Source organism: Artemia sp. Qi Xiang Cuo, chromosome 1, assembly GCF_049724085.1.
Source record: "Artemia sp. Qi Xiang Cuo chromosome 1, ASM4972408v1, whole genome shotgun sequence".
Lineage (NCBI taxonomy): Eukaryota > Metazoa > Arthropoda > Branchiopoda > Anostraca > Artemiidae > Artemia > Artemia sp. Qi Xiang Cuo.
Window position 1 is genome coordinate 21,361,739 of NC_142794.1, and position 26,983 is coordinate 21,388,721.

Consider the following 26,983-nt stretch of genomic DNA (forward strand, 5'->3'; position numbering starts at 1 on the left):
GGGACACTACAAGCACACTATTTAGTTGAAAAAATTCAAATGGTTTGCTCTTGAGTATGAACTAGAACTTTATTTTGTTGTGAGTGGAAGTTTTTTTTTTACTTTTTTCAGACTTTTTTTTTACTGTTGAAAGATGAAGCATAGCTAGCCTAAAATACAGTAGCGGAGATTTGGGGCCTTGATATATAAAGGGTAAAGGTTCAGATTAGTGGCTCTCCACGATTTCCGCTCTGTATTTCCGTATGTTTCTCTCCAAATAGCATAAACCTTTGATGATCTTAGAAATTCTTCATGGTATTAAAGTGAACCATTCAAAATTTACCTGCAGTTCATATGGGGCAGAAGGAACGGGCTTTGAGCCTCATACCTTTTCTAAATCCTGATTTTTATGGTTATAAAGACTTTTAATTTTTAAATGGGAAAAAACAATTTCTGGTGTGGCTGTGGCTTAAAATTTTTCTGAAATCATAGGCTAGATTTAGGACTAGTGAGGCCGTATAGGCCTAGGCTATATAGCCAGCTGTTATAAAAAAGTAATAAGTACAAAAAAAGTAATGGTTTTATAGAAAAAATTACGAAACTTTCGTATATAGCCATACCATAAGTGGTATTATCAGGGGTGGGGGAGCTAGAAAATAATTTGTATATTGTTAATAAAATTAACATAATTTGTAAATTCTGTAACACATATTTGGAAAGAGTATTGAATGGGGAAATAGAATACATATTTCTTTTTTTTTCTGGTTTCGGTACTTGTGTCTTATAGCCAACACACTCAAGTTCTGTCGAGAAGTGAAGTTTGGTTAATGCTAACGAAATAAAACAAAATATGATGAAAATATAATACTTTATCAACAAAATTATGGAAACTACAACAAAGAATTATGGAAGGGGGGGGGGGCTGGCCAGACCGCATTATATTTAATTCGTAACCTAATGTAACCTAGCCTAACCTAACCAAAATACCAACTAAATATTTAATTCAAATATAGCTACTTTGTAGTTTCCCACCGAGCCGAAGCTAATATTGTTTGGTATAAAGACTATAAAAACCGGTTTTTCTCTCATGTTCACGATACATGATCTTGAGCGTGGTGGCTATAAGACAAAAGTACCCTGGTTTCCTTCCTATGAGTCTACGTAGGCCACTCTATTATGTTTTTCGTATAAAGTAGAGCCAAATTTTGATTTTTTGTCTATATTGTAACCGTTATGCTCTTTTTTTTCGCCAGTAGTTAGTATTGCTTAATTTGGCAATTTGTTGGAAGATTTCTTATCCGAACTGAACACTATAATAAAAAAAACTTACTTCATAGAAAGTTTCTAATTGTTGGGGGTTCAGAGTCACATTCAGTATACCCCTCCCCCCTAATTCCGAGATATAGCACTAAAGGTGGGTGTTGTTTGGTATTGTGAACAAGCTTTTGACCAGAAATAAATAATTTCTAAATTCAACTACAGCTAGCGGGTCATGCGCGTGTCGCAGCACAAGTTGCGACACGCGCAAACATTTTTTGGTACTGGTGCATTATGCAGACACCGTGAAAGAAGTCAACTTTGGTTAATGCTAATGAAATAAAATAGGATGAATATATAATAGTTTAGAAACAAATTTGGGCTATAAATTTGCACATTAGGGGGGGGGTAAAGCATAGCATATATTAAGTACGTAACCTAACCTAACTTAACCTAGTTACCTCCCCCCCTAGACTCCAAAAAACAATCATTTAAATATTGTAACTCATAGAGAAACTACGGCTTTGGAATCATTTATCTATAGCGGTCTCTTGCAAATAGCCCGTTTGACGGGTTTCGTGACTGATTTCCTTGATACAATATATAGCGGCGCCCGCATAATGCACCAGTGCCCATTTTATTTACTGTTGCACTGAAAATTGTTGTGAAAAACTCAAGCTAGGGCAATTTTAGCACTTTAGGAACTTATCGTGTTGGCAGTCATGTTTTCAAAGGTTCTGGCGTATTTTTGGCGTGTTTTTCAAAGAGTCTGGCGCAATTTTTGGTTCACCTTCTGGCAACACTAGCCATTGGCTTTTATTGCCTACTGATTTCATTCTATGCTGCAACTGATTTATGATTTTAAGCTTCCTTTAAGCTCTCGGTTTCATTGATGTAAGTCACTTCAATGAATTTATTTATTAGCAATTGTCATGTTTAATCTATTAAAACACATTTCAGGTATCATACCTTGTAGTGGACCAAATTCACCAGAACAGTCCACCTATAGAGAAAGATATACATTTTGACGAGATTGACCCAACACTTCCATATACTGAGGCATCCGTTCATCATAAAAAGGATACATACAAAGGCTCTGCAGCAGATATTATGTAAGTAATACTTCTATACAAAGAAGGTAGGTAGCCTATAAGAGAAGCTGGCGCTAGTGTTACAAAAAAAATCGCCAATGCCATCTTGCGTTTGAGTGTCATGCAATTTTTAAAGGAGCTTTAAAAAAAAGATGAAATAAGTAATTCGGTTACTTTACATAAAAGAAATTAAATGCCAGAGAAATTATGTTAATCCTCTGGTGAATTTGGAACTGAAAGTCCAAATGCCCAGAATATCAAACAGTCTGTAATAACAAACTATAAGAAAGGAGCGACACGGCTAAATAGTAACCAAAACTGTAAAAAACAGAATACCAATCGAAATATAAAAGTAATTTATCTACTATGCTAATTCCATATATGTCATATTCATTAAGTTTAGTGCTACCCATCAAAGGGTAAAAACTTAAGAAAATTGGCTAGATTTTCGTAAAAGGGGAGAAGAACCCCTGAAAATTCAAAGAGTCTAAATGAAAATCAAATATCTGATTCAACGTATCAGATAACCCTACTGTAAAGGTTTGAACCTCTCATATACAAAAATGAGTAATTTTGTATTTTTTACCAGAAAAAAGATCACGACTGCCTTTATGTTCATTGATTTTTTTCCCAGATCGAACCAGTGGTCCTTGAATATCATGAGAAGGATCACTCGACCTAAAATTGAAAAGTCCTAGTGCTCTTGTTAAGTGACCAAAAAGATTTAAGGTTAGCTAGGGCCCCTGCCACGCCCCGTTTTTCCAAAATTCTTCGATCGAAAGTTAGAGATAGCCATTTCGTTCAATATAGTTTAAAGGCATATTTATACTAGGTAATATTGGGTAGTATGCATACATTTTTATGGAGGGGGTGGGAAAATTTTCTGCGGGAGCAATTTTTCATGGGAAGAATTTTGCACAGGGAGGGAAGTTTCCCAGGGGTGAACTTTTCATGGAAAATTTTACACTGGGGGAATTTGCCAAAACTATTATACATTTTTTTTTTTATATATCTTGCTTTCTCTTTGCCGACTCAATTTTATGCATGGAGAGGTTAGGGGTTATTGTCCGAGATAAATTTTCACCAGGATTTAATTTTCTAAAAGATATTTTAGTGGGGAGTGGGGATTTTTTCGTGGAGGTTGAGCCAGATTTCCTGGCATTATTTAAAAAACGGTCTGAAACTAAATAAAAAACAAGTTTTCTTCATCGGAAAGCAAGGAGCAACGTTAAAACTTAAAACGAACCGAAACTATTACGTATATAAGGCGGGTTGCCCTTTCCCATCTCGCTCTTTACAATAAAGTTTAAATTTTGTTCATATCTTTAAAAAGGGCTCCTGAAACAAAAGTGTCGTTTAATTATAACAATAAGAAGCTTTTTCAAAAGTAATAAAAAACTTTAGCGTGAAGAGTGAGGTGTTGAGAAGGTAATTCGCAGCCAGAAAAAAGAGAGAAAGTACAAAATAGTCTTGGCCAAGATCTTTGTCATCACTGCCAGAAGATGATTAGCAATGTAAAAAGAGGCACACAATAAAACCAAAACTGAAATGGAAAAGACCATCTTCTTTGAAGCTTTGTTGCTCTATATTTTTTGGTTCGTCGTGTTTAGCCAGTGTGCTCTCAGAAATTTCTTATAAAAAAATAGACGCTAAAGACTTGAACAGGGAGATTTACAAAAAACTTTAAGAAAGCACATACTTTTTTTTAATATGCATATTGTCACGTTTTTACGTGTTCGACAAATACTTCGGGGGAGGGGGGCAAACCTCCTATCCATCTGAATACGGCCTTGGTCCTTTATACTTTAAGATCTTACACATACATTTTTACGGTCTGAGGGAGACCGCTGTTCATCACGTTAGTTATAATTACATTCTACGGCACCACAAGTAAAAAGTTATGGATTGTAAAAAGTGAAAACTTATACCTTGTAAATAGAAATTGTTCTTGAAACCCAGTTTTTCAAGTAGTGTTACCACCATGATGTTTAGTAGTAGAGCTCTTTTTCTATTTGCTCTCTTTTTTTATTCTTTTTTCTATTTGTTCTATTTTTATTTTGTATTTGTTCTATTTTTCTCTTATAAATTAGGTAAGGGTCTTAAAACAGTGCAACTCAACAAACCTCTTGTTTTAAAAAAGTGGAAACTCAACAATTGTACTTGAAACCGTAAAAATATTATTCCCTTTTCAGTCAGTTGGTATATTGATATATGGAATTACATCATAACTTCATCTATTTGCTAATGCAGCATGCTTACAGGAAAGATACCTTGAAACGAATTATTAAAATAACGAACAAATCCAGTTCACGAGACATAGTCTCGCTAAATAAGTCCTTTTGTATTACATCCTTGTTACAAGGTGTCTTTTCTGTAAACTTTTCACAGTCTTAGTGCTTCAATTCGCAATTCTTCTAAAGATCACAATCTATTCAGTGTGACATATACTTAATCTTTTTAAAAAGCACATTACCCTGCTATATAACTGCTTGATCGATATTATATCCTTGAATTTTATTCACTTAACATACCCAATAGACAGGGTTGTCACCCCTTGGGATTTATCACTATTATTAGGGATTTTTAATATTGCCTTAACAAAAAATCACTAAATCAGCACATAAATAACTATATTACTGAAGAAAATCATTAACATATAGTGATTTTTTCCAGAGGATTGCAACCCTGTCAAAAGAGAGTTAACGGAAGTTGTCTTTTATCAACGGTTTCATGGTTAAATTAACTCGTTAACAAGTATATGATGTAATCAACAAGTTGTCTTGCCGTAGTGTTCCTCGGACTTATTATTACTAACTTACCTGCTAATGATAACTTACTTATGGCTAATGATATAATTAATAAAAGTAGTAAGGCATCGATTACTTTCACGAGGACAAAACCTACCAGACAGGTTTCTGGGTCAATAGTTATATGGAGCTAGATTTTTAAACATGTATTTTAGACCTGTATTTAATGTAGGTCAATGATCCTTAATTATGATGTACGCTCAGTATCGCATAACATTAATCGGTCTTAACTAAGGAATTGAATAATGGCATGAAACCAAGATGAGAATAATAAGAATATTATATTATTTGGATAGAATGAAACCGGTCAAGGGTTCAAATTGCTTGCCAGCTAAAGGTGGGTCTGAGGGAATAGTCTCACGCAATGTGACGTAGATGTTAGAATGTGATTAAAATAACGTCACGGATACCAGTCTATGAAAACGGTTAGCGGTGACAAGGAGACCTTGCGACTTGACCTAGCTTCACTTCTTAGCTGTGGTCGCTATAATACAGAAGTATATTATGAGGAGTGCAGCCAATTTAAATATCATTTAGTATTGGAGTATTCAGAACAATCCTTAGAAATCCTAAAAAATCAAGTAGTGAAGTGGTTTTGTCTTTGAACCATCAAGATCCCGAGTCACCAAAGACCCTAACCACCAAGGACCTCAACCTCCAGGGGCCCTTCCCTCCCAACCTCTAATACCACGTCCCAAGCTTTTTAACCCCTCTCCCCATTTTTTTAAGTATATATTTTTTTCATTTTTATTTTTCATTTTTTATATTTTTTTTGGCAAATAAATTTTTTCAACTTTTTTTTACATGTCTTAGAATGACATGAAATATGCTTAAAACGAAAAAAAAAATCCATATTCGATATTTTCAAAATACAAAATTAAAATGATATAAATATGTTAGTCGTGACTTTTACTATTAGAAAAGTAATGTTTGTAGTAACACTTTTCTTTTTTTGGACTGAATTTTTTGGACTTGGAAAATTATTGAACTTTTTCTTTACTGTTTTTTTATTTATGCAGTTGTATTATTGGTACTCTATGGCTACTCATCGACACAACATAGTTCAGTATACATTTTCAAACAGTATTTTTGTGCATTGGAAGAATATACACTTGCATCATATTTAAAAAAAACTGAGGATGGTATTCGTTTGTCCTGATATTGATTGCTATGTCGCTACTCTTGGTCCAAGACCAAAGGCTTATGGAATGGACTATCACAAAGATCATTCATCAATAATGATCTAGGGTCATGGCACTTAGTTTGCAAAGATTTGGGAACGTCTTAGTGGAGGCATTATTGCTACAACCAGGACATTTTCAACTTTTTTTTTACATGGCTTAAAATGACATGAAATATGTATGCGGCTGCACCAGTGGTACTCTATGGCTGCTCATCGAGGCTAAGCGGCTCTCTCAGTGGTACTCTATGGTTAGTTATCGACACTACCTAGTTTATTGTATATATTAAATCAGTAATTTTCGTACATTGGAAAAATAGCCACCTCTATCATATTTTTTTAAAGCAAAAATAAAATATTCGACGAAAATGTTTGCACATGATAAAATTATTGTTGCGTTGAATGCTGAAAAGGAGAAATACTTGTACTATGAAACAAGCATTAATGGGGATCTTATTGGAAATGTATGCGTGCGTTGTCATGACAGCGGGGAGCTAAATTTCTTTGGATTACCCAAGAATTTCCATCTTACAAATGGCGGATATGGGAGAGTATCATTTCCAGAGAAGTTAGTGCTCAAAGAGAATGCAAACATAAAAATAATTGTCGATAATGTGTACAACTTCTTGCTAGTATTGGTGGTAACGCATTACCTGTTGATAGATCCTATCGTCATCTTTTCGGTATTAGCATTCTAAAGGAGACAAGAAGAAGACACGTATACTTCTGCACTAATGTCATTAATCATAAATTTTCAACAAGTCAAAACCGGTATACATGTAAGAATAATGTAACAATAGACAGTGAAATCACAAGCAAAATAAAAAGGGCATTGGTAGACAATATCTCTAATGAACATAAAGATTAATTGATGGAAAATAAAGCGCAAATTAAGATTATTGCTGCAGTTGATCATATAGCCAATGAACCTAAAAATACCAACGAAGAAATGTATACTCAACCTGTAGGTTACACCTCAGTAAAAATGCGCAAGGTTCGAAATGGAATAAAGATTATTCTACTGGTTATGAACTAAGAGAAGGGAGTAGTTAAAGAGAGAACAAGATGAACTATTTTATGGAGCAGATTCAAAATGTCAAATTTTGTTCAATGATATTAATAATGTATAACAATGTATGTAACATATTTTTATGTTAATTTTCTACATTTCGTTATTTGAATAAAACTAATTTTATGCATTGCTTTGTTATTTTTCCATTATTTTTAGGGTACGCTAGCACATCAAATGTTTAGAATGTCAATTAAAAAGTCGGAGATTAAAAAAAGAAATTTTCAGAGACAAAGATACTACTAGCAGGCTAAAGTCTTAGTTTACAGTTTAATTTAGAGTTTTAGTTTAGACTTTGTAGTTTAGAGTTTTAGCTTAGAGTATTAGTTTAGAGTTTTAGTTTAGAGTTTTAGTTCAAATTTTTAGTTTAGATTTTTATTTTAGAGTTTTAGTTTAGTTTTGGTTTAGAGTTTTAGTTTAGAGTTTTAGTTTAGAGTTTTATTAAGAGTTTTAGTTTAAAGTTTTAGTTTAGAGTTTTAGTTTATTTTTAGTTCAGAGTTTTAGTTTCGATTTTTTAGTTTAGAGTTATAGTTTCGAGTTTTAATATAGAGTTTTAGTCAGAGTTTTAGTTTAGAGTTTTAATTTAGAGTTATAATTTAGAGTTTTACTTTAGATTTTTTAGTTTAAAGTTTTAGCTTAGAGTATTTTATTAGAGTTTTAGTTTAGTTTTAGTTTAGAGTCTTAGTTTAGAGTTTTAGTTTGGATTTTTAGTCTATAATTTTAGTTTAGACTTTTAGTTTAGTTTTAGGTAGTAGTTTCAGTTTAGTTTTAATTTAAAGTTTTAGTTTAGAGTTTCAGTTTAGAGTTTTAATTTGGAGTTTTAGTGTAGAGTTTTAGTTTAGAGTTGTATTTTAGATTTTTAGTTTAGAGCATTAGTTTAGAGTGTTAGTTCTTAGTTTCAGTTTAGCTTTAGTTTAAAGTTTTAGTTTAGAGTTAGAGTTTAGAGTTTTAATTTAGAGTTTTAGTATAGAATTTTAGTTTGGAGTTGTAGTTTAGATTTTATAGTTTAGAGTATTAGTTTAGAGTTTAAGTTTAGAGTTTTAGTTTAAAGTTTTAGTTTAGAATTTTAGTTTAGAGCTTTAGTTTAGAATTTTAGTTTAGATTTTTTAGTTTAGAGTTATAATTTAGAGTTTTAGTGTAGATTTTTTAGTTTAGAATGTTAGTTTAGAGTTTTAGCTTAGAGTAATAGTTTAGAGTTTTAGTTTAGTTTTAGTTTAGAGTTCTAGTTTGGATTTTTAGATTAGAGCATTAGTTTAGTTTAAGTTTAGAGCTTTAGATTCGTTTTAGTTTAGAGTTTTAGTTTTGAGTTTTGATTTAGAGCTTTAGTTTATATTTTTAAGTTTAGACTTATTGTTTTGAGTTTTAGTGTATATTTTTAGTTTACAGTATTAGTTTAGAGTTTTAGTTTAGATTTTTTTATTTTAGAGTATTAGTTTAGAATATTAATTTAATGTCATTTTAGTTTAGACTTTTAGTTTCATTTTAGTTTAGGGTTTGAGTTTAGAGTTTTAATTTAGAGTTTTAGTTTAATTTTTATTTAGTTTGGAGTATTAATTTATCGTTTTAGTCTAGAGTTCTAGCTTAGAGTATTAGTTTAGAGTTTTAGTTTAGATTTTTAGTTTAGAGTTTTAATTTAGAGTTTAAGTTTAGAATTTTAGTTTAGAGTTTCAGTTTAGAGTTTTAGTTTAGAGTTTTAGTTTAGAGTATTAGTTTACATTTTTAGTTTAGAGTTTTAATTTAGAGTTTTAGTTTAGAATTTTAGTTTTGAGTTTCGGTTTAGAGTTTTAGTTTACAGTTTTAGTTTAGAGTATTAGTTTAGAGTTTTGTTTAGAGTTTAAGTTTTAGTTTAGAGTTTTAGCTTAGAGGTTTAGTGTAGAGTTTTGGTTTAGAGTCCTAGTTTAGATTCTTTAGTTTAGAGTTTTAGTTTCGAGTTATAGTTTAGAGTTTTTTTTAGATTTTTTAGTTTACAGTTATAGTTTAGAGTTTTAGTGTAAATTTTTAGTTTACAGTATTAGATTAGAGTTTTAAGTTATAGTTCTAAATTAGATTTTTTTTTTGTTTAGATTTGTAGTTTAGAGTTTTAGTTTGGATTTTATAGTTTAGAGTTTTAGGTTAGAGTCTTATTTTAGAGTTTTAGTTAGAGTTTTAGTTTAGTTTTAGTTTAGATTCTTAAATTTAGAGTTTTAATTTAGAGTTTTAATTTAGAGTTTAGTTTATAATTTTATTTTAGAGTTTTAGTTTGGTTTAGAGTTTTAGTTTCGAGTATTAGTTTAGAGTTTTAGTTTAGATTTTTAGTTTTAGTTTAGAGTTTTAGTTTAGAATATTAGTTTAGAGTTATAATTTAGAGTTTTAGTTTAAAGTTTTAGTGTAGAGTTTTTGTTTAGAGTTTTAGTTTAGTTTTTTGTGTTAGTTTAGAAATTTAGTTTAGAAATTTAGATTCGAGTTTTAGTTAGAGTTTTAGAATTTAGATTATTAGTTTCGAGTTTTAGTTTAGAGTATTGGTTTAAAGTTTTAGTTTAGGGTTTAGTTTAGAGTTTTAGTTTAGAGTTTTAGTTTAGAGTTTTAATTTAGAGTTTTAGTTTAAACCTTTACTTTAGAGTTTAATTTAGTTTTTTTAGTTTAGTTTTAGTGTAGAGTTTTAGTTTAGTTTTTTTTTAGTTTAGAGTATTAGTTTATAGTTATACTTTAGATTTTAAGCTTAGAGTATAAGTTTTGAGTTTTAGTTTAGGGTTTTAGTTTCAAGTTTTAGCTTAGAGTATTAGTTGGAGTTTTAGTTTAGTTTTTGTTTAGAGTTTTAATTTAGTGCTAGTTCAGAGTTTTAGTTTAGAGTTTTAGTTTGGAGTTTTAGTTTAGGTTTTTAATTTAGAGCTATAGTTTAGAATTTTCTGGTTTAGAGTTTATGGTTTAGATCTAGTTATGGTCTAGTTAGAGTTATGTTTTAGATTTTTAGTTTTGAGTATTAATTTAGAGTTTTAGTTTAGAGTTTTTGCTAGAGTTTTAGTTTAGAGTTTTACTTTAGATTTTTAGTTTAGAGTTTTAATTTAGTGTTTTAGTTTAGAGTTTTAATTTAGTTTAGTTTTAGTTTTTGATTTTTAGTTAGAGTTTTAGCTTAATTTTAGTTCTGGGTTTTAGTTTAGATTTTTAATTTAGTTTAGTTTTATTTACTTTTAGTTAAAGTTTTAGTTTCATTTTAGTTAATAGTTCTAGTTTATGGTTTTAGATTAGTTGTTTTAAGTTTAGATTATTAGTTTAGAGTTTTATTTTAGAGTTTTAGCTTAGAGTATTAGTTTAGAGTTTTAGTTCAGAGTTTTAGTTTAGAGTTTTAGCTTAGAGTTTTAGTTTAGAGTTTTAGTTTAGCGTATTAATTTAGAGTTTTAGCTTAGAGTTTTAGTTTAGAATATTAGGTTAGAGTTTTAGTTTAGAGTATTAGTTTAGCTTACTGCTTTAGAGTATTAGTTTAGATTTTTAGTTTAGAGTTTAGCTTAGAGTATTAGTTAAAATTTTTAGTTAGATTTATAGTTTAGATTTTAAGTTTAGAGTCTTAATTTACAGTTTTAGTTTAGAGTTTTAATTTAGAATATTAGTTTAGAGTCATAGTGTAGAGTATGAGTTAAAAGTTTTAGTTTAAAATTTTTACCACTTAGAGTGGTGCGCCACTCTAAGCGAACTTAAATTAAAATAACTTTTTGCATGTCTCTCACTATGATTGTGTGTCTCAGCGGGTGTGCTGCCATCTATAACCAGAGGTGAAAAAACAGTTAACATAATGTAAGCTAGTTAACAAATAAAAATGGTTCCTGCAGGTAATTGGGGTGTGCCAGGTGGGCTACGGGTACCCTGAGACAAAATTCTAAACTAAAACTGTAAACAAATATTCTAAACCAAAACTCTAAGCTAAAACTCTAAACTAGAACTCTAAACTGAAATTCTAAACTAAAACTCTAAACTGAAACTCTAAATAAAAACTCTAAACTAAAACTCTAAACTAAAACTCTAAACTAATGCTGTAAACTAAAACTCGAAACTAAACTAAAAATCTTAACTAAAACTCTAAATTAAAATTCCAAACTAAAACTCTAAACTAAAACTCCAAAATAAAACTCTAACATAAAATTCTAAGCTGAAACTCTATACTAAAACTTAAAACTAAAACTTTAAGTTAAAACTCTAAAATGAAAATCTAAACTAAAACTCTGAACTAAAACTCGAAATTAATACTCTGAACTACAACTCTAAACTAAAATGAAACTAAAACTCTAACTAAAAGTCTATACTAAAACTAAAATAAATTAAAACTCTAAAATAATACTCTAAACTCTGAAATTCTAGATAAAACTCTAACCTAAATTTCTAAACTAAAACTATAAACAAATACTCTAAACTAAAACTCTAAAATAAAATAAAACGAAACTAAAACTCTAAACTAAAATTCAAAATTAAAACTCTAAACTAAAAATTTAAACTTAAACTCTAAACTAAAACTCTAAACTAAAACTCTAAACTAATACCCTAAACTAAAACTCGAAACTAAATTAAAAATCTAAACTAAAACTCTAAATTAAAATTCTAAACTAAATCTCTAAACTAAAACTCTAATAAAACTATAAACTGAAACTCTAAAATAAAAATTAAAACTAACACTATAAATTAAAACTCTAAAATAAAAATCTATACTAAAACTCCAAACTAATACTCTAAGCTAAAAATCTAGACTAAAACGATAAACTAATACTCCAAACTAAAAAAAAACTAAACTAAAACTCTAAATTAAAAACCTAAACTACTACTCTAAACTCTAAAATTCTAACTAAAATTCTAACCTAAATTTATAAACTAAAACTCTAAAGAAATACTCTAAAATAAAACTCTAAACTAAAAAACATTAACTAAAACTCAAACTTAAAATTCTAAAATAAAACTCTATATAAAACTCTAATCTAATACCCCAAACTAAAACTCGAAACTAAACTAAAAATCGAAATTAAAACTCTAAATTAAAATTCTAAACTGAAACTCTAAACCAAAACTCTAAATAAAACTATAAACTGAAACTCTAAACTTAAACTTAAAACTTACACTATAAATTAAAACTCTAAAACAAAAATCTAAACTAAAACTCTAAACTAATACTCTAAGCTAAAACTCTGGACTAAAACGATAAACTAATACTCCAAACTAAAAAAAAAAACTAAACTAAAACTCTAAATTAAAACTCTAAACTAAAACTCTAAACTAATACTCTAATTAAAACCCTAAACTAAAACTCTAAATTAAAACTCTAAACTTAAAATCTAAACTATAACTCTAACTAAAACTCTAAACTAAAATTCTAAGCTAAAACTCTAAACTAAAAATTTAAACTAAAACTCTAAACTAAAACTCTAAACTAATAAGGTAAACTAATGCTCTAACGTACAACTCTAACCTATAACTTTAAACTAAAACTTTAAATTAAAATGCTAAGATAAAAATCTAAATTAAAACCCTTAGCTAAAACTCTAAACTATATCTCTAAGCTTAAACTGTAAAGCAAAACTCTAAACTAAAACTCTAAACTAATAATCTAAACTAAAATGAACTAACCTAAAACTCTAAATTCAAACTCTAAACTAAAATGAAACTAAAACTCTAAACTAATTCTCTAAACTAAAAAATCTAAACTAAAACTATAAATTAAAACTCTAAAATAAAACTAAAATAAATCTATAACTAAAAGTCTCAACTAAAACTCAATTATACAACCAAAACTATAACTAAAACTCTAAACTAAAACTCTAAATTATAACTCTAAACTTAAAATCTAAACTAAAACCCTAAAATACAACTCTAACAAAAACTCTAAACTAAAAGTCTAAACTAAAACTCTAAACTAATTCTCAAAACTAAGAAATGTAAAGTATAACTAAACCATAGACTCAAAACTAAAAAAATCTAAACTCAAACTCTAAATTCAAACTCTAAACTGAACCCCAAACTAAGTCTCTAAACTAAAACTCTAAACTAAAACTCTAAACTAAAACTCTAAACTAAAACTAAACAAAAACTCTAACCTAAAACTAAACTAAAACTCTAACTGAAACTCCAAACTAAAACTCTAAACTAAAACCCTAAACTAAGACTCTAAATTAACACTTTAAGCTTAAAATCTAAACTATAATTAAACTAATGCTCTAAAAAATGAATAAACTAAAACTCTAAATTAAAGCTTTAAACTGGAACTCTGAACTAAAATGAAACTAAAACTCTAACTGAAACTCTAAACTAAATTTTTAAAACTAAAACTCTAAACTAATACTCTAAACTAAAACTGTAAACTAAAACTCTAAAAAAAACTGAACTAAAACTCTAACTTAAACTCTAACCTGAAACTCTAAACTAATAGTCTAAACTAAAACTTTAAATTAAAACTCTAAACTAAAACTCTAAACTAAAACTCTATGCTAATACTCTAAACTTAAACTTGAAACTAAACTAAAAATATAAACTTAAACTCTGAACTAAAAATCTAAACTAAAACTCTAACTGAAACTCTAAACTAAAAATCTAAACTAAAAGTATAAACTAAAACTCTAAGCTAAAACTCTAACCAAAGCTCTAAACTAAAACTTTAAGCTGAAACTCTAAACTAAACTAAAAATCTTAACTAAAACTCTAAATTAAAATTCCAAATTAAAACTCCAAACTAAAACTCTAAAATAAAACTCTAACATAAAACTCTAAGCTGAAACTCTATACTAAAACTTAAAACTAAAACTCTAAGTTAAAACTCTAAAATAAAAATCTAAACTAAAACTCTGAACTAAAACTCTAAATTGAAACTCTGAACTACAACTCTAAACTAAAATGAAACTAAAACTCTAACTAAAAGTCTATACTAAAACTAAAATAAATTAAAACTCTAAAATAATACTCTAAACTCTGAAATTCTAGCTAAAACTCTAACCTAAATTTCTAAACTAAAACTCTAAACAAATACTCTAAACTAAAACTCTAAACTAAAATAAAACGAAACTAAAACTCTAAACTAAAATTCAAAATTAAAACTCTAAACTAAAACTCTAAACTTAAACTCTAAACTAAAACTCTAAACTAAAACTCTAAACTAATACTCTAAACTAAAACTCGAAACTAAATTAAAAATCTAAACTAAAACTCTAAATTAAAATTCTAAACTAAATCTATAAACTAAAACTCTTACTAAAACTTTAAACTGAAACTCTAAAATAAAACTTAAAACTAACACTCTAAATTAAAACTCTAAAATAAAAATCTAAACTAAAACTCCAAACTAATACTCTAAGCTAAAAATCTAGACTAAAACGATAAACTAATACTCCAAACTAAAAAAAATAAACTAAAACTCTAAATTAAAACTCTAAACTACTGCTCTAAACTCTAAAATTCTAATTAAAACTCTAACCTAAATTTCTAAACTAAAACTCTAAACAAATACTCTAAAATAAAACTCCAAACTAAAATAATAACAAACTAAAACTCTAAACTAAAACTCCAAACTGAAACTCTAAATTAAAACTCTAAACTAACACGCTAAACTAAAACTCTAAACTAATACTCTAATTAAAACCCTAAACTAAAACTCTAAATTAAAACTCTAAACTTAAAATCTAAACTATAACTCTAACTAAAACTCTAAACTAAAATTCTAAGCTAAAACTCTAAACTAAAAATTTAAACTAAAACTCTAAACTAATACTCTAAACTAATAAGGTAAACTAATGCTCTAACGTACAACTCTAACCTAAAACTTTAAAATAAAACTCTAAATTAAAATGCTAAGCTAAAAATCTAAATTAAAACCCTTAGCTAAAACTCTAAACTATATCTCTAAGCTTAAACTCTAAAGCAAAACTCTAAACTAAAACTCTAAACTAATAACCTAAACTAAAATGAACTAACCTAAAACTCTAAATTCAAACTCTAAACTAAAATAAAACTAAAACTCTAACTAAAAGTCTAAATTAAAACTAAACTAAACTAAAGCTCTAAACTAAAATGAAACTAAAACTCTAAACTAAAATGAAACTAAAACTCTAAACTAATTCTTTAAACTAAAAAATATAAACTAAAACTATAAATTAAAACTCAAAAATAAAACTAAAATAAATCTATAACTAAAAGTCTCAACTAAAAATCAATACTACAACCAAAACTATAACTAAAACTCTAAACTAAAACTCTAAATTATAACTCTAAACTTAAAATCTAAACTAAAACCCTAAACTACAACTCTAACGAAAACTCTAAACTAAAAGTCTAAAATAAAACTATAAACTAATTCTCAAAACTAAGAAATGTAAAGTACAACTAAATCATAGACTCAAAACGAAAAAAAAATATAAACTTAAACTCTAAATTAAAACTCTAAACTAAAACTCTAAACTAAGTCTCTAAACTAAAACTAAACTAAATATCTAAACTAAAACTAAACTAAAACTGAAACTCCAAACTAAAACTCTAAACTAAAACCCTAAACTAAGACTCTAAATTAACACTTTAAGCTTAAAATCTAAACTATTACTAAACTAATACTCTAAACTAAGAAAATAATAAACTAAAACTCTAAATTAAAGCTTTAAACTGAAACTCTAAGCTAAAATGAAACTAAAACTCTAACTAAAACTCTAAACTAAATTTTTTAAACTAAAACTCTAAACTAATACTCTAAACTAATTCTCTAAACTAAAACTCTAAACTAAAACTCTAAAGTAAAAAAAACTAAACTAAAACTCTAACTAAAACTCTAACCTGAAACTCTAAACTAAAACTTTAAATTAAAACTCTAAACTAAAACTCTAAGCTAATACTCTAAACTAAAACTAGAAACTAAACTAAAAATATAAACTTAAACTCTAAATTAAAACTCTAAACTAAAACTCTAAACTGAAACTTTAAGCTAAAACTCTAAAATAAAACACTAAACTAATACTTTTAGCTAAAACTCTAGATTAAAACTATAAACTAATACTCCTAACTTAAAAAACTAAACTAAAACTCTAAATTAAAACACTAAAAGCAAAATCGAAACAAGAACTCTAAACTAATACTCTAAGCTAAGAATCTAGACTAAATCGATAAACTAGTACTCCAAACTAAAAAAACTAAACTAAAACTCTAAATTAAAACTTTAAACTAGTACTCTAAGCTAAAATCTAAACTAAAATTATAAATTAAAACTCTAAATTAAAACTCTAAACTAAAACTAAACTAAAACTCTAACTAAAACTCTAAACTAAGACTCTAACTTACACTTTAAGCTTAAAATCTAAACAAAAACTAAACTAATACTCTAAACTAAGAAAAGACTAAAATAAAACTCTAAATTAAAGCTTTAAACTAAAACTCTACACGAAAATGAAACTAAAACTCTAAACTAACTTTTTAAAACTAAAACTCTAAACTAATACTCTAAACTAAAACTCTAAACTAAAAAAAAACTAAACTAAAACTCTAAACTAAAACTCTAAACTTGATCTCTTAACTAATACTATAAACCAAAACTTTAAATTAAAAATATAAACTAAAACTCTAAAGTAAAACTCTAAACTAATACTCTCTGCTAAAACTTGAAACTAAACTAAAAATATAAACTAAAACTAAATTAAAACTCTAAACTAAAACTCTAAACTAAAACTTTTAGCTAAAACTCTAGACTAACACGATAAAATAATACTCCTAACTTAAAAAAACTAAACTAAAACTCTAAACTAAAACTTTAAATTAAAACACTAAAAGCAAAATCTAAACAAAAACTCTAAACTAATACTCTAAGCTAAGAATCTAGACTGAAACGATAAACTAATACTCCAAACTAAAAAAAATAAACTAAAACTCTAAATTAAAACTAAACTAATACTCTAAGCTAAAAAATCTAAACTAAAATTGTAAATTAAAACTATAAATTAAAACTCTGAACTAAAACTAAACTAAAACTCTAACTAAAACTCTAAACTAAGACTCTAAACTAAAACTCAAAACAAAAACTATAAACTAAAACTATTAATTTAAACTCTAAACTAAAAATCTAAACTAAACTCTAAACTAAAATGAAACTAAAACTCTAACTGAAACTCTAAACTAAATTTCTAAACTAAAACTCTAAGCTAATACTCTAAACTAAAACTCTAAACTATAACAAAATCTAAACTAAAAATCAAAATTAAAACTCTAAACTAAAACTGTAAATTAAAACTCCAAACTAAAACTAGAAACTACAACTCTAAACTGATGCTCTAAACTAAAACTCGAAATTAAACTAAAATTATAAACTAAAACTCTAAATTAAAACTCTAAACTAAAACTATAAACTAATACTCTAAGCTAAAACTCTAAACTAATAATCTAAACTAAAATGGACTAACCTAAAACTCTAAATTCTAACTCTAAATTATAATAAAACTAAAACTCTAACTAAAAGTCTAAACTAAAACTAAACTAAATTAAAACTCTAAACTTTTAATCCAAATTAAAACTACAAACTAAAACTCTAAACTAAAATGAAACTAAAACTCCAACTAAAACTCCAAACTAAAATTCTAGACTAAAACTCTAAACTAAAACTCTACACTACAACTCTAAACTAAAAGTCTAATATAAAGCTCTAAACTAAAACTCTAAACTAAAACTCTAAACTAAATCTCTAAAGAAAAAATTTAAACTATAACTCTAAACTAAAAGTCTAAATTAAAACTCTAAACTAAAACTCTAAACTAAAATGAAACCAAAACGTTAACTAAAACTCTAAACTAAATTTCTAAACTAAAACTCTAAACTAATACACTAAACTAAAACTCAAAACCAAAAAAATAAACTAAAATTCTAAAATAAAACTCTAAACTAAAACTCTAAACTAAAACTCTAAATTGAAAGTCAAAACTAAAACTCTAAATTGATACTCTAAACTAAAACTCGAAACTAAACTAAAAATCTAAACTAAAATCCTAAATTAAAACTCTAAACTAAAACTGTAGACTAAAATGAATTTAAAACTCTAACTAAAGGTCTAAACTAAAAATAAACTAAATTAAAACTCTAAACTTATACTGTAAACTATAAAATCTAAACTAAAACTCTAAACTAAAAGTCTAAACTAAAACTAAACTGAAAATCTAACTAAGACTCTTAACTAAGACTCTGAACTAAAACTCTAAATTAAACTCTAAACTAAAAATCTAAACTAAAATTCTAAACTCTAAACCAAAACTCTAAACTAATACTCTAAACTAAAAAACCTAAACTAAAACTCTAAACTATAACTCTAAATTAAAAAATATAAACTAAAACTCTAAACTATAACTCTATTCTGAAAAATGTAAGCTAAAACTAAACCAAAACTCTGAACTAATAGTCTAAGCTATAACTCTAAACAAATTCTCTAAACTAAAAAATCTACACTAAAACTCTAAACTATAACACTAAACTAATACTCTAAGCTAAAACTCTAAACTAAAAAATCTAAACTAAAACTCTAAATTAAAACTATAAATTCAAACTCTAAACTAAAACTATACTAAAAGTCTAACTAAAACAAAACTAAAACACTAAACTAAAACTCTACACTAATAATCTAAACTGAAACTAAACTAAAACTCCAAACTAATACTCTAAGCTAAAACTCTAGACTAAAAACTATAACTCTAAATTAAAACTATAAATTAAAACTCTAAATTAATACTCTAAACTAAAACTAAACTAAAACTCTAACTAAAAATCTAAACTAAAACTAAACTACAACTCTAAACTAATACTCCAAACTAAAAAATCTAAACTAAGACTCTAAATTAAAACTCTAAACCAAAACTAAACTAAAACTCTAAACTAAAACTAAACTAAAACTCTAAACTAAAACATTAAACTAAAGATCTATACTAAAACTCTATATTAAAACTCTAAACTAAAACAAAACTAAAACTCTAAACCAATACTCTAAGCCAAAACTCTAAACCAAAAAGTCTAAACTAAAACTCTAAATTAAATCTCTAGCCTTCTAGTAGTATCTATATCTCTGAAAACTCCTTTTCTTACATCTCGGACTTTTTCAATAAACATTCTAAAACGTTTGATTTGCTAACTTACCCTAAAATAATGGAAACATAACAAAGTAATGCATAAAACATTTTTATTGAATTATCGACATGTAGAATATTAACATAAAAATATATTACGTACATTATCACTTATTATTAGTATCATTGAACAACTTTGAACATTTTGAATCTGTTCCGTAAAATAATTCATCATGTTCTCTCTTGATAGTTTAAGTACTCCCTTCTCTTAGTTCATAACCAGTAGAATAATTATTAATACATTTTGAGTCATGCACTATTTTTACTGATGTGTCATCTACAGGTTCAATATGCGTTTCATCTTTGGTATTATTAGGTTCATTGACTATATAATCAATAGTAGTAATAATTTTCATTTGCGCTTTATTTTCCATCAATTAACCTTTTTCTTCATTTTTGATATTGTCTACCAATGCCCTTTTTATTATGCTTGTGATTTCACTGCCTATTATCACATAATTTTTACAAAGATAACAATTTTGGCACGTAGACAAGATCTGATTAATGGCGTTTGTGCAGGAGTATGCATCTCTTCTTCTTGTCTCCTTTAGAATGCTAATACCGAAAAGATGACGGTAGGATCTATCAACAGGTAACCTGTTACCACCAATAGTAGTAAGAAGTTGTCCCCTATCATCGACGATTATTTTTATGTTTGCATTCTCTTTGAGCATTAACTTCTCTGGGAATGACACTTTCTCATATCCACCATTTGTACGATTGAAATTCTTGGGTAGTCCAAAAGAATATAGCTCCTGTCTTTCATGACAACGCCCGCATACACTTCCCATAAGATCCCCACTAATGCTTGTTTCATAGTTCAAGTATTTTTCCTTGTCAGTATCTAACGCAACGATGATTTTATCGTATGCATACACTTCCATCGAATATTTCATTTTTGCTTAAAAAAAAATATAATACATGTGGTTATCCTTCCAATGTACGAAAATTACTGATTTAATATATACAATAAACTAGGTATTGTCGATAAATAACCATAGGGTACCAATGGGACAGCCGCATAGTGTCGATAAGCAGCCATAGAGTACCACTGGTATAACGGCAAGCATATTTCATGTCATTTTAAGACATACAAAAAAAGTTGAAAAATGTTTTGGCTGTAGTAATAAGGCCTCCACTAAGACGTTCCCACATCTTTACAAATCAAGTGCCAAGACCATAGCTCTTTATTGATGAATGTTCTTATTAATAGTCCATTCCATAAGCCTTTGGTCTTGGACCAAGAGTAGCAACATAGCAATCAATATCAGGACAAACGAATACCACCTTCATTTTTTAGTATGATACAAGTATTTATCCTTCCAATGTACAATAATACTGTTGGAAAATATATAATAAACTATGTAGTGTCGATGAGTAACTATAGAATACCACTAATACAGCCGAATAAATAAAAGCCAATAATAAAAAAAAGTTGAATATTTTTCCGTCCAAAAAATTCAGCCCAAAAAAAGAAGAAAAGAGTTACTACAAACATTATTTTTCTAATAGTAAAAGTCACGACTAACATATATATATCATTTTCATTTTGTATTTTTAAAATATTAAATGTGAATTTTTTTTTGGTTTTAAGTATATTTCATGTCATTCTAAGACATGTAAAATAAAACTGAAACAAATTTTATGTTAAGAAATAAAAAAAAAATAAAAGTTAAAAAAACTTCAAAAAAAGTATAAGAAAATGAGGGAAGGGGTTAAAAAGTTTGGGAGAGGGAGTATTGGAGGTTGAAGGGAGAGGGACCTATGGAGGTAGAGGTCCTTGGTATCTAGGGACTTTGGTGGATTTCTAAGGATTGTTCTGAATTTCTATATTAAAATTCTTCTCTTGGCACATATGACTTTATTGGTTTCATTTTTTAGCATACTCCAATACTAAAGAATATTTAAATTGGCTGCACTCCTCATTATGTGCTTGTGTATTATAGCAACCAGAGCTAAGAAGTGAAGCTAGGTCAAGTCGCAAGATCTCGTTGTCACCGCTAACCATTTCCAAAGACTGTTATCCATGACGTTATTCTAATCATATTCTAACATTTACATCATGTTTCGTGAGACTTACCATTCCCTCAGACTCACCTTTCGCTGGCAAGCAATTTTAACCCTTTACCGATTTCATTCTATCCAAATAAAATATGTATTCTTATTATTCTCATCTTGGTTTCATCCCATAATGCAAATCCTTAGTTAAAACCAATTAATGTTATGCGATACTGAGCGTATATCATAATTTAGGATCATTGACCGACATAAAATACAGGTTTAAAATATATGTTTAAAAACCTAGCTCTGTATAACTATTGTCCCTGAAACCTGTCTGGTAGGTTCTTGCCTCGAGGAAGTAATCGATGCCTTCCTACTAATAAATATAATAAAATAATATAAGAAAAAGCAATAAAATGATATGGCTAGTAATAATATTATAATAAATTACTTATCGCTAGTAATATGGCTAAAATATAACTAACTTATGGATAATAATAACGAACTTACTTATTACTGTTATTTTGACGTAATGTAAATTAGCGATGGTAGTTGAAAAGTTATCTGGACCTAATGTTCTTCGAACTGTTGTTTCTTTGGCTCCAAAATGGTGCGAACTTAGTGATAGTAGTTGAAACCATGTTAAGTGTATTTTACTTTTCGTTTAATTTGGTATGTTAATACATGGACGTTTATCATATCGAAGCTGACAGCATACTTTTTCCTCTTGATTGATTTCAATTTCTCACTGACATCATTACAAGTCTTGATTCTTATATTGTCTTTTTCAATAATGAGTCTTTTAATGGGTGTGGGCATTGTTACCAGCCTAAACCATCCCAACGTCTTCAATCAGCTCTATGTCTATATATCCGATTTATCCATGTATCTATTAAATTACCTCTGTTACTTACCTACCTAGGGTGAAACAAGTTGAATTGAAAATGAAAGTTCTACTAAGCTTTTCGAAGTGGTGGGGTTTTCTAAAGCTAAACAAAAAGTATTTTCTGCAAAAGTGTTTCATATTTTCCCGGACATTACATAATTTTGCAATTTTTTGGCCTTTTAAAAGGCAAGCGACTATTTGACCCATCTCCATCCCTTGCAGCTATGAATGCTATCAGTCAATTAAACTTTGAAAATGAAAGGATATTTTTTAATCTTCAGCAATATCTATGCTGACTCTTACTATCTTATCAATGTGTTGCCACTTTTACTACTGTGTTGCCACTTTTATCACTATGTTGCCACTTTTATCACTATGTTGCCACTTTTATCACAATATTACCACTTACAAAGGCATTAATTCAAAAGTATTATTTCTTCTAGTTTTACTTTTGAGCTAGATTCTATATAGATCAAAGTGCCTCTATTTAGAGGGTGTTAAATAAAGAACTATGATTTGCGTATATGGGACCAATTTTCCAATGACTGATTTACGTGGCAACTGAGCTCTATAAAATTGAAGTGGCTCTGACATTAAATTTAAAAGTTTGTAATCTCAAATTTTGCAGCGTTCCTCAAAAGAAGCAAACATTAAGCATTCCTGTATCTCTTGATGAGGGTATTGACGAAGAATCGTCAATGAGAAGCTTTCGTTTACAATCCAGAGAGGATCGCCCAGGTATGTTACTACTATTATGATATTGTTAATACCTAGGCTGAACCGATTTCTGTTATTGTTATAGCTGTGGCTGAAACCTACCAAATAACGAATCACGAGCAAAAGTAACACCGAAATTTAAAAAGACATTTTGAAAAAAATGTCAAGTGGGGAAGAATTGCCATTGGACACGACTGGGATCACCAAGGCCAAAAATCCCACATAGGACAATTACAGTTCCCCATCTTGAGATAGGGGTTAGCTGCCTAAAGCTGACCATGGAACAGGAGATACGTCTTTTTACCTTTGAAAATAACTGTCTTCGTCAGATCCTAAGAATTAGTTGGAGAAACAATATCAGCTACGACGACATCTGCACTCGCGTATGCTAACCATACGCGGGCTCTGCTGTGAGGAAACAAAGATGGCAATACCTTGGATATATCCTCCATATTTTAGATCATAGGCATCCTTAAATGCTCTTCCACCTGCAACTGGAAAGCTCCTGTCATCAAGGAAGACAAAAAAATGCTCCATATAATGTATGAACGTGACAAAAGAGCCTTCCATGCGAGTCTCATACCAGAGTGTGAAGAAATATACGCAGTGGCCCACTTGAGGGAAAATTGGAGGTGCTGGCTGACACCTTGTGTGCCTCTGGAGGAACTAAGGTCTAAGGTAAGGTCATCTTGAGACACAAGAAAAATCAATTTTCGCATGGGATGGCTTTCTAGTAAGGGTTACAGCAGTGTGTTTTTCTGCGAGTAGTAATGTTGCTCGTAGTGTCATCGAACGCCTGAAAATAGGTGCTTAATAAGTACCTATTTCTATTTTTTTGGGTGACTTAGTGTTAAGATAAACTAATACAAGCAATTAGAACTCGAACTGATCGGTAATAATTATTAGAAATAAAAGTAACCTTGACTGTTAATGCTGCTTGAAAAATTCTGAAGTAACTACAAAATGTATGGCTCTTGTTTTGGCACAATAATGCCCAATGTGCTGCTTTTGGTGCTGCTAAATTGCTTCTAGATTAAATATTTAATAACACAGTTTAAATGCAAATAGTTACAACAAAATTATAACTCTAGACAATGGAGAACAGAGCTTAATGTGCTTGATCAAAACAGTTATACAAAAATCAAAACAATATTACAGTTCAATCTCGATATCAAATTGAATCTCGATCTAAACAATATTGCAGAATGTATATAGATACAACTTTAGTACGTGATATATTAAAGCTATAAGATCTCATTATAGATTACACCATTTTCTGCAGATCATACAAATTTAGGTTAAAGTAAATTATGCCCCTCTCCCCTAAAAATAATCTTACATTCATACCTTATTGGTTGGGTTAGCCTCTTTCTGAATAACCGACGTAATTCTATTTTAGGTCACACAATAGGATCTATCGCTGAGCGTTTGGGCAATGGAAGGAATTCATCAAGCAGACAACAGTAAGTATTAAAGACACTAATTAATCCAGTTTAATCTTAGGATGGTCAACGATTCTTAAAAAAGTTTGCCCAAAAATTTCCTATTAGAATGAATGAAGGTTGTTTATTTAGTCACTTAATTTTCCCTAAGTGATCCTTAGATGATCATGAGTAAAAATAGGCTCAAGAGGTCTATATACACAAAGTTGGAGGGAAAGACACCTCGGCTCTAGAGCCCACCTCGGTCCTTCCAGTCCTATAGGCTGCAAATCCCTTTTAACAAGACGTTATTTGATTTACTTTGCTCCAAAATCTCGCTTGAATTCCCTATGAAATAGATAAGTGACTTCTTATACCATTTTCATTCCAACTGTTAACATTTTGTTCCATATTTTCTGCATATCCTTTATCTTTCTGAATCATTTAACGTCTTGTTTTACCGCACTTCGTTATACCTCTTAGTCTTGTGCCGTTTACCCCTTTTTTACACCCTTTTCTACCACTTGTATATATTGTCCCATTTTACTCGGCGCTTATTTTCATGCATTAATGTCCATACATAATCTTGTTATGTTCTGACGTTCATTCGTTTTTGGTTTTCTGTAGTTCAAGTATTTTTACTAATACACAGTGGGCCTACGTTTTTTTTTTAGTTCGTGTTTTGAGTCTTTTTCCTTTGATAACTTATAGTTAGATGAGAGAGCAAATGCAGCATTTTTTGCTTGTGATAAGACAAACATTTGCAAATTTTTCTTATCTGTATTCTATATTATTTTTGGTTTTAAGTATTTTCATTATGTTTTAGGCCTCAAAACAGTAGCTCACCTTCTTCAAGAAGTCAAGACAACCCTGGATTTAACGGCGACTGTACAATAGAATCGGGACTGAAGACAGTCACTAGCTTAGGATTATCTGAACCCGCAAAGTTGCCTAACTCAAATTTAAATCTGCCTAATTTCTTACCTACCTCTAAGCAAAAGTATTCCACAAATCAAAGGCCTTCTATATTCCAGTCTCAAATTCTTAATCGGAGCGATCTTGAAAAAAAAGCTAAGATAAAAGCTGATTGTGATTTGAGGCCCGAGTTTTTAATAGACGTTAAACCAATGCCTGTCAGACGTTCTAGAAAGGAGCCAAGACTAAAATCCACTGAAGAAAATGATGCTAGAAATACAGAAGGAAAACCCAGCTATGAAACGCTCAGTGTCTCAGCCTTAAGTAACCAGAGCCTTGAAACTGATGAGGAAGATGATGGATTATAAATGAAGCGTGCTCATTTATTTGATGTTATTTGTTTTGCTTTGCTCATGCTTTTAAATGTTTTAGATTAAAGAAAGAGTTTATTTTTCAGTGTAATCTTCCAGACATGTGAAGAAGTTGAAGTCTTTATTTTGCTGCCTTGACTGACAAATTGTCATTTTAATAATTTTTTATAATGATTGTATTTTAACGCGACACAATTTTGCTCAAACTTATGTCTAGACACTTTCGAAGAATCAAGGGCCTTTATTGAACTAGCTTTGTTACCAACCATACCCTTCTGTTACGTACTTCATAAACTCCTTCCTCTACACAGCTTGCCCAGTGCACTCTTCGCTGGTACGATCGCCTCCTTCGTCTACCAGATGACCTCTCAGGACGGGTTGTGTTTGACTTAGACCCGACCCTGCACGGATAGAAACATCCCAGAAAACCCCCCAACCTACTCTACAGAAAATTAAAAAGGCAAAGTAAAGTTGTTAAGCAGCAACTTGCTGGGATACTATAAATAGAGCGTAATGAAAAAATTACAATACTTTGCAGTGGTACCAATTGACAAAATTTGAAAGAGAAAAAAATTATTTTTCCGTGTTTGGGGCAGAGGCAATTTTGATATTAATATTTTCCAGTGAAACTACAAAAAGGGTAGTTTTCAATAAAAAAAAATTCTAAAAAGTTTATTTTTCGAAACTTATATGGGCAAAATCCCTATAACTTACAATGACTTACTTAAAGAAAATTTCATCTTCATCATCATAAGCAATTTTTTTCTTGTTAGCAGTGAGTTTTTCCTTGTGTATCTAGACCACTGGTTTACTTGTCTTCCTATCAGTCTAATCAAGAGGCTTATCAAATCAGAAAAAAAGTGAGCTTTGAACTTTATAAGTTTCTAGACATAGATGAATAAGATCCCTTTTGCATCCAGTATCTTAATCTTGTGATAAGTTTAGAAGTTTTTTTTTTTCAACCTCGGAGTTTTATTATCTGAGTGAGTGAGTGAGTTCTTTATTTAACAATAATCATCATAAACAAAAAACTACATCAACAAAATCTCCCCCATAAGGCTCCATGGCCGGGAAAGAACAGGGGATAAAAAAAAATACCAACACAAAAAAAAATGTAAACAAAATCCAAAAAAAAAAGAAAATCCAGTCGTCCACCTTAATAATCCCCAGAATGACAAGCTAGACAGGGGATAACATATGAATTCA

The 26,983-nt window shown here is 28.9% G+C and overlaps 1 protein-coding gene across 3 annotated transcripts in view; it reads left to right on the plus strand.

Moving 5' to 3' along the window:
• LOC148956109 (bestrophin-4-like) overlaps positions 1-25,858 on the plus strand; it is a 265,036-nt gene extending 239,178 nt beyond the window's left edge. For all 3 annotated transcript variants that reach the window (XM_089094424.1, XM_089094333.1, XM_089094498.1), the window contains 4 exons: positions 2,197-2,348; positions 22,982-23,091; positions 24,470-24,533; positions 25,318-25,858. In XM_089094424.1, coding sequence (XP_088950550.1) covers positions 2,197-2,348; positions 22,982-23,091; positions 24,470-24,533; positions 25,318-25,774 — 783 coding nt within the window. In that variant the 3' untranslated portion in view covers positions 25,775-25,858. The remainder of the gene's footprint in view (positions 1-2,196; positions 2,349-22,981; positions 23,092-24,469; positions 24,534-25,317) is intronic.
• Positions 25,859-26,983: the final 1,125 nt, after the last annotated feature.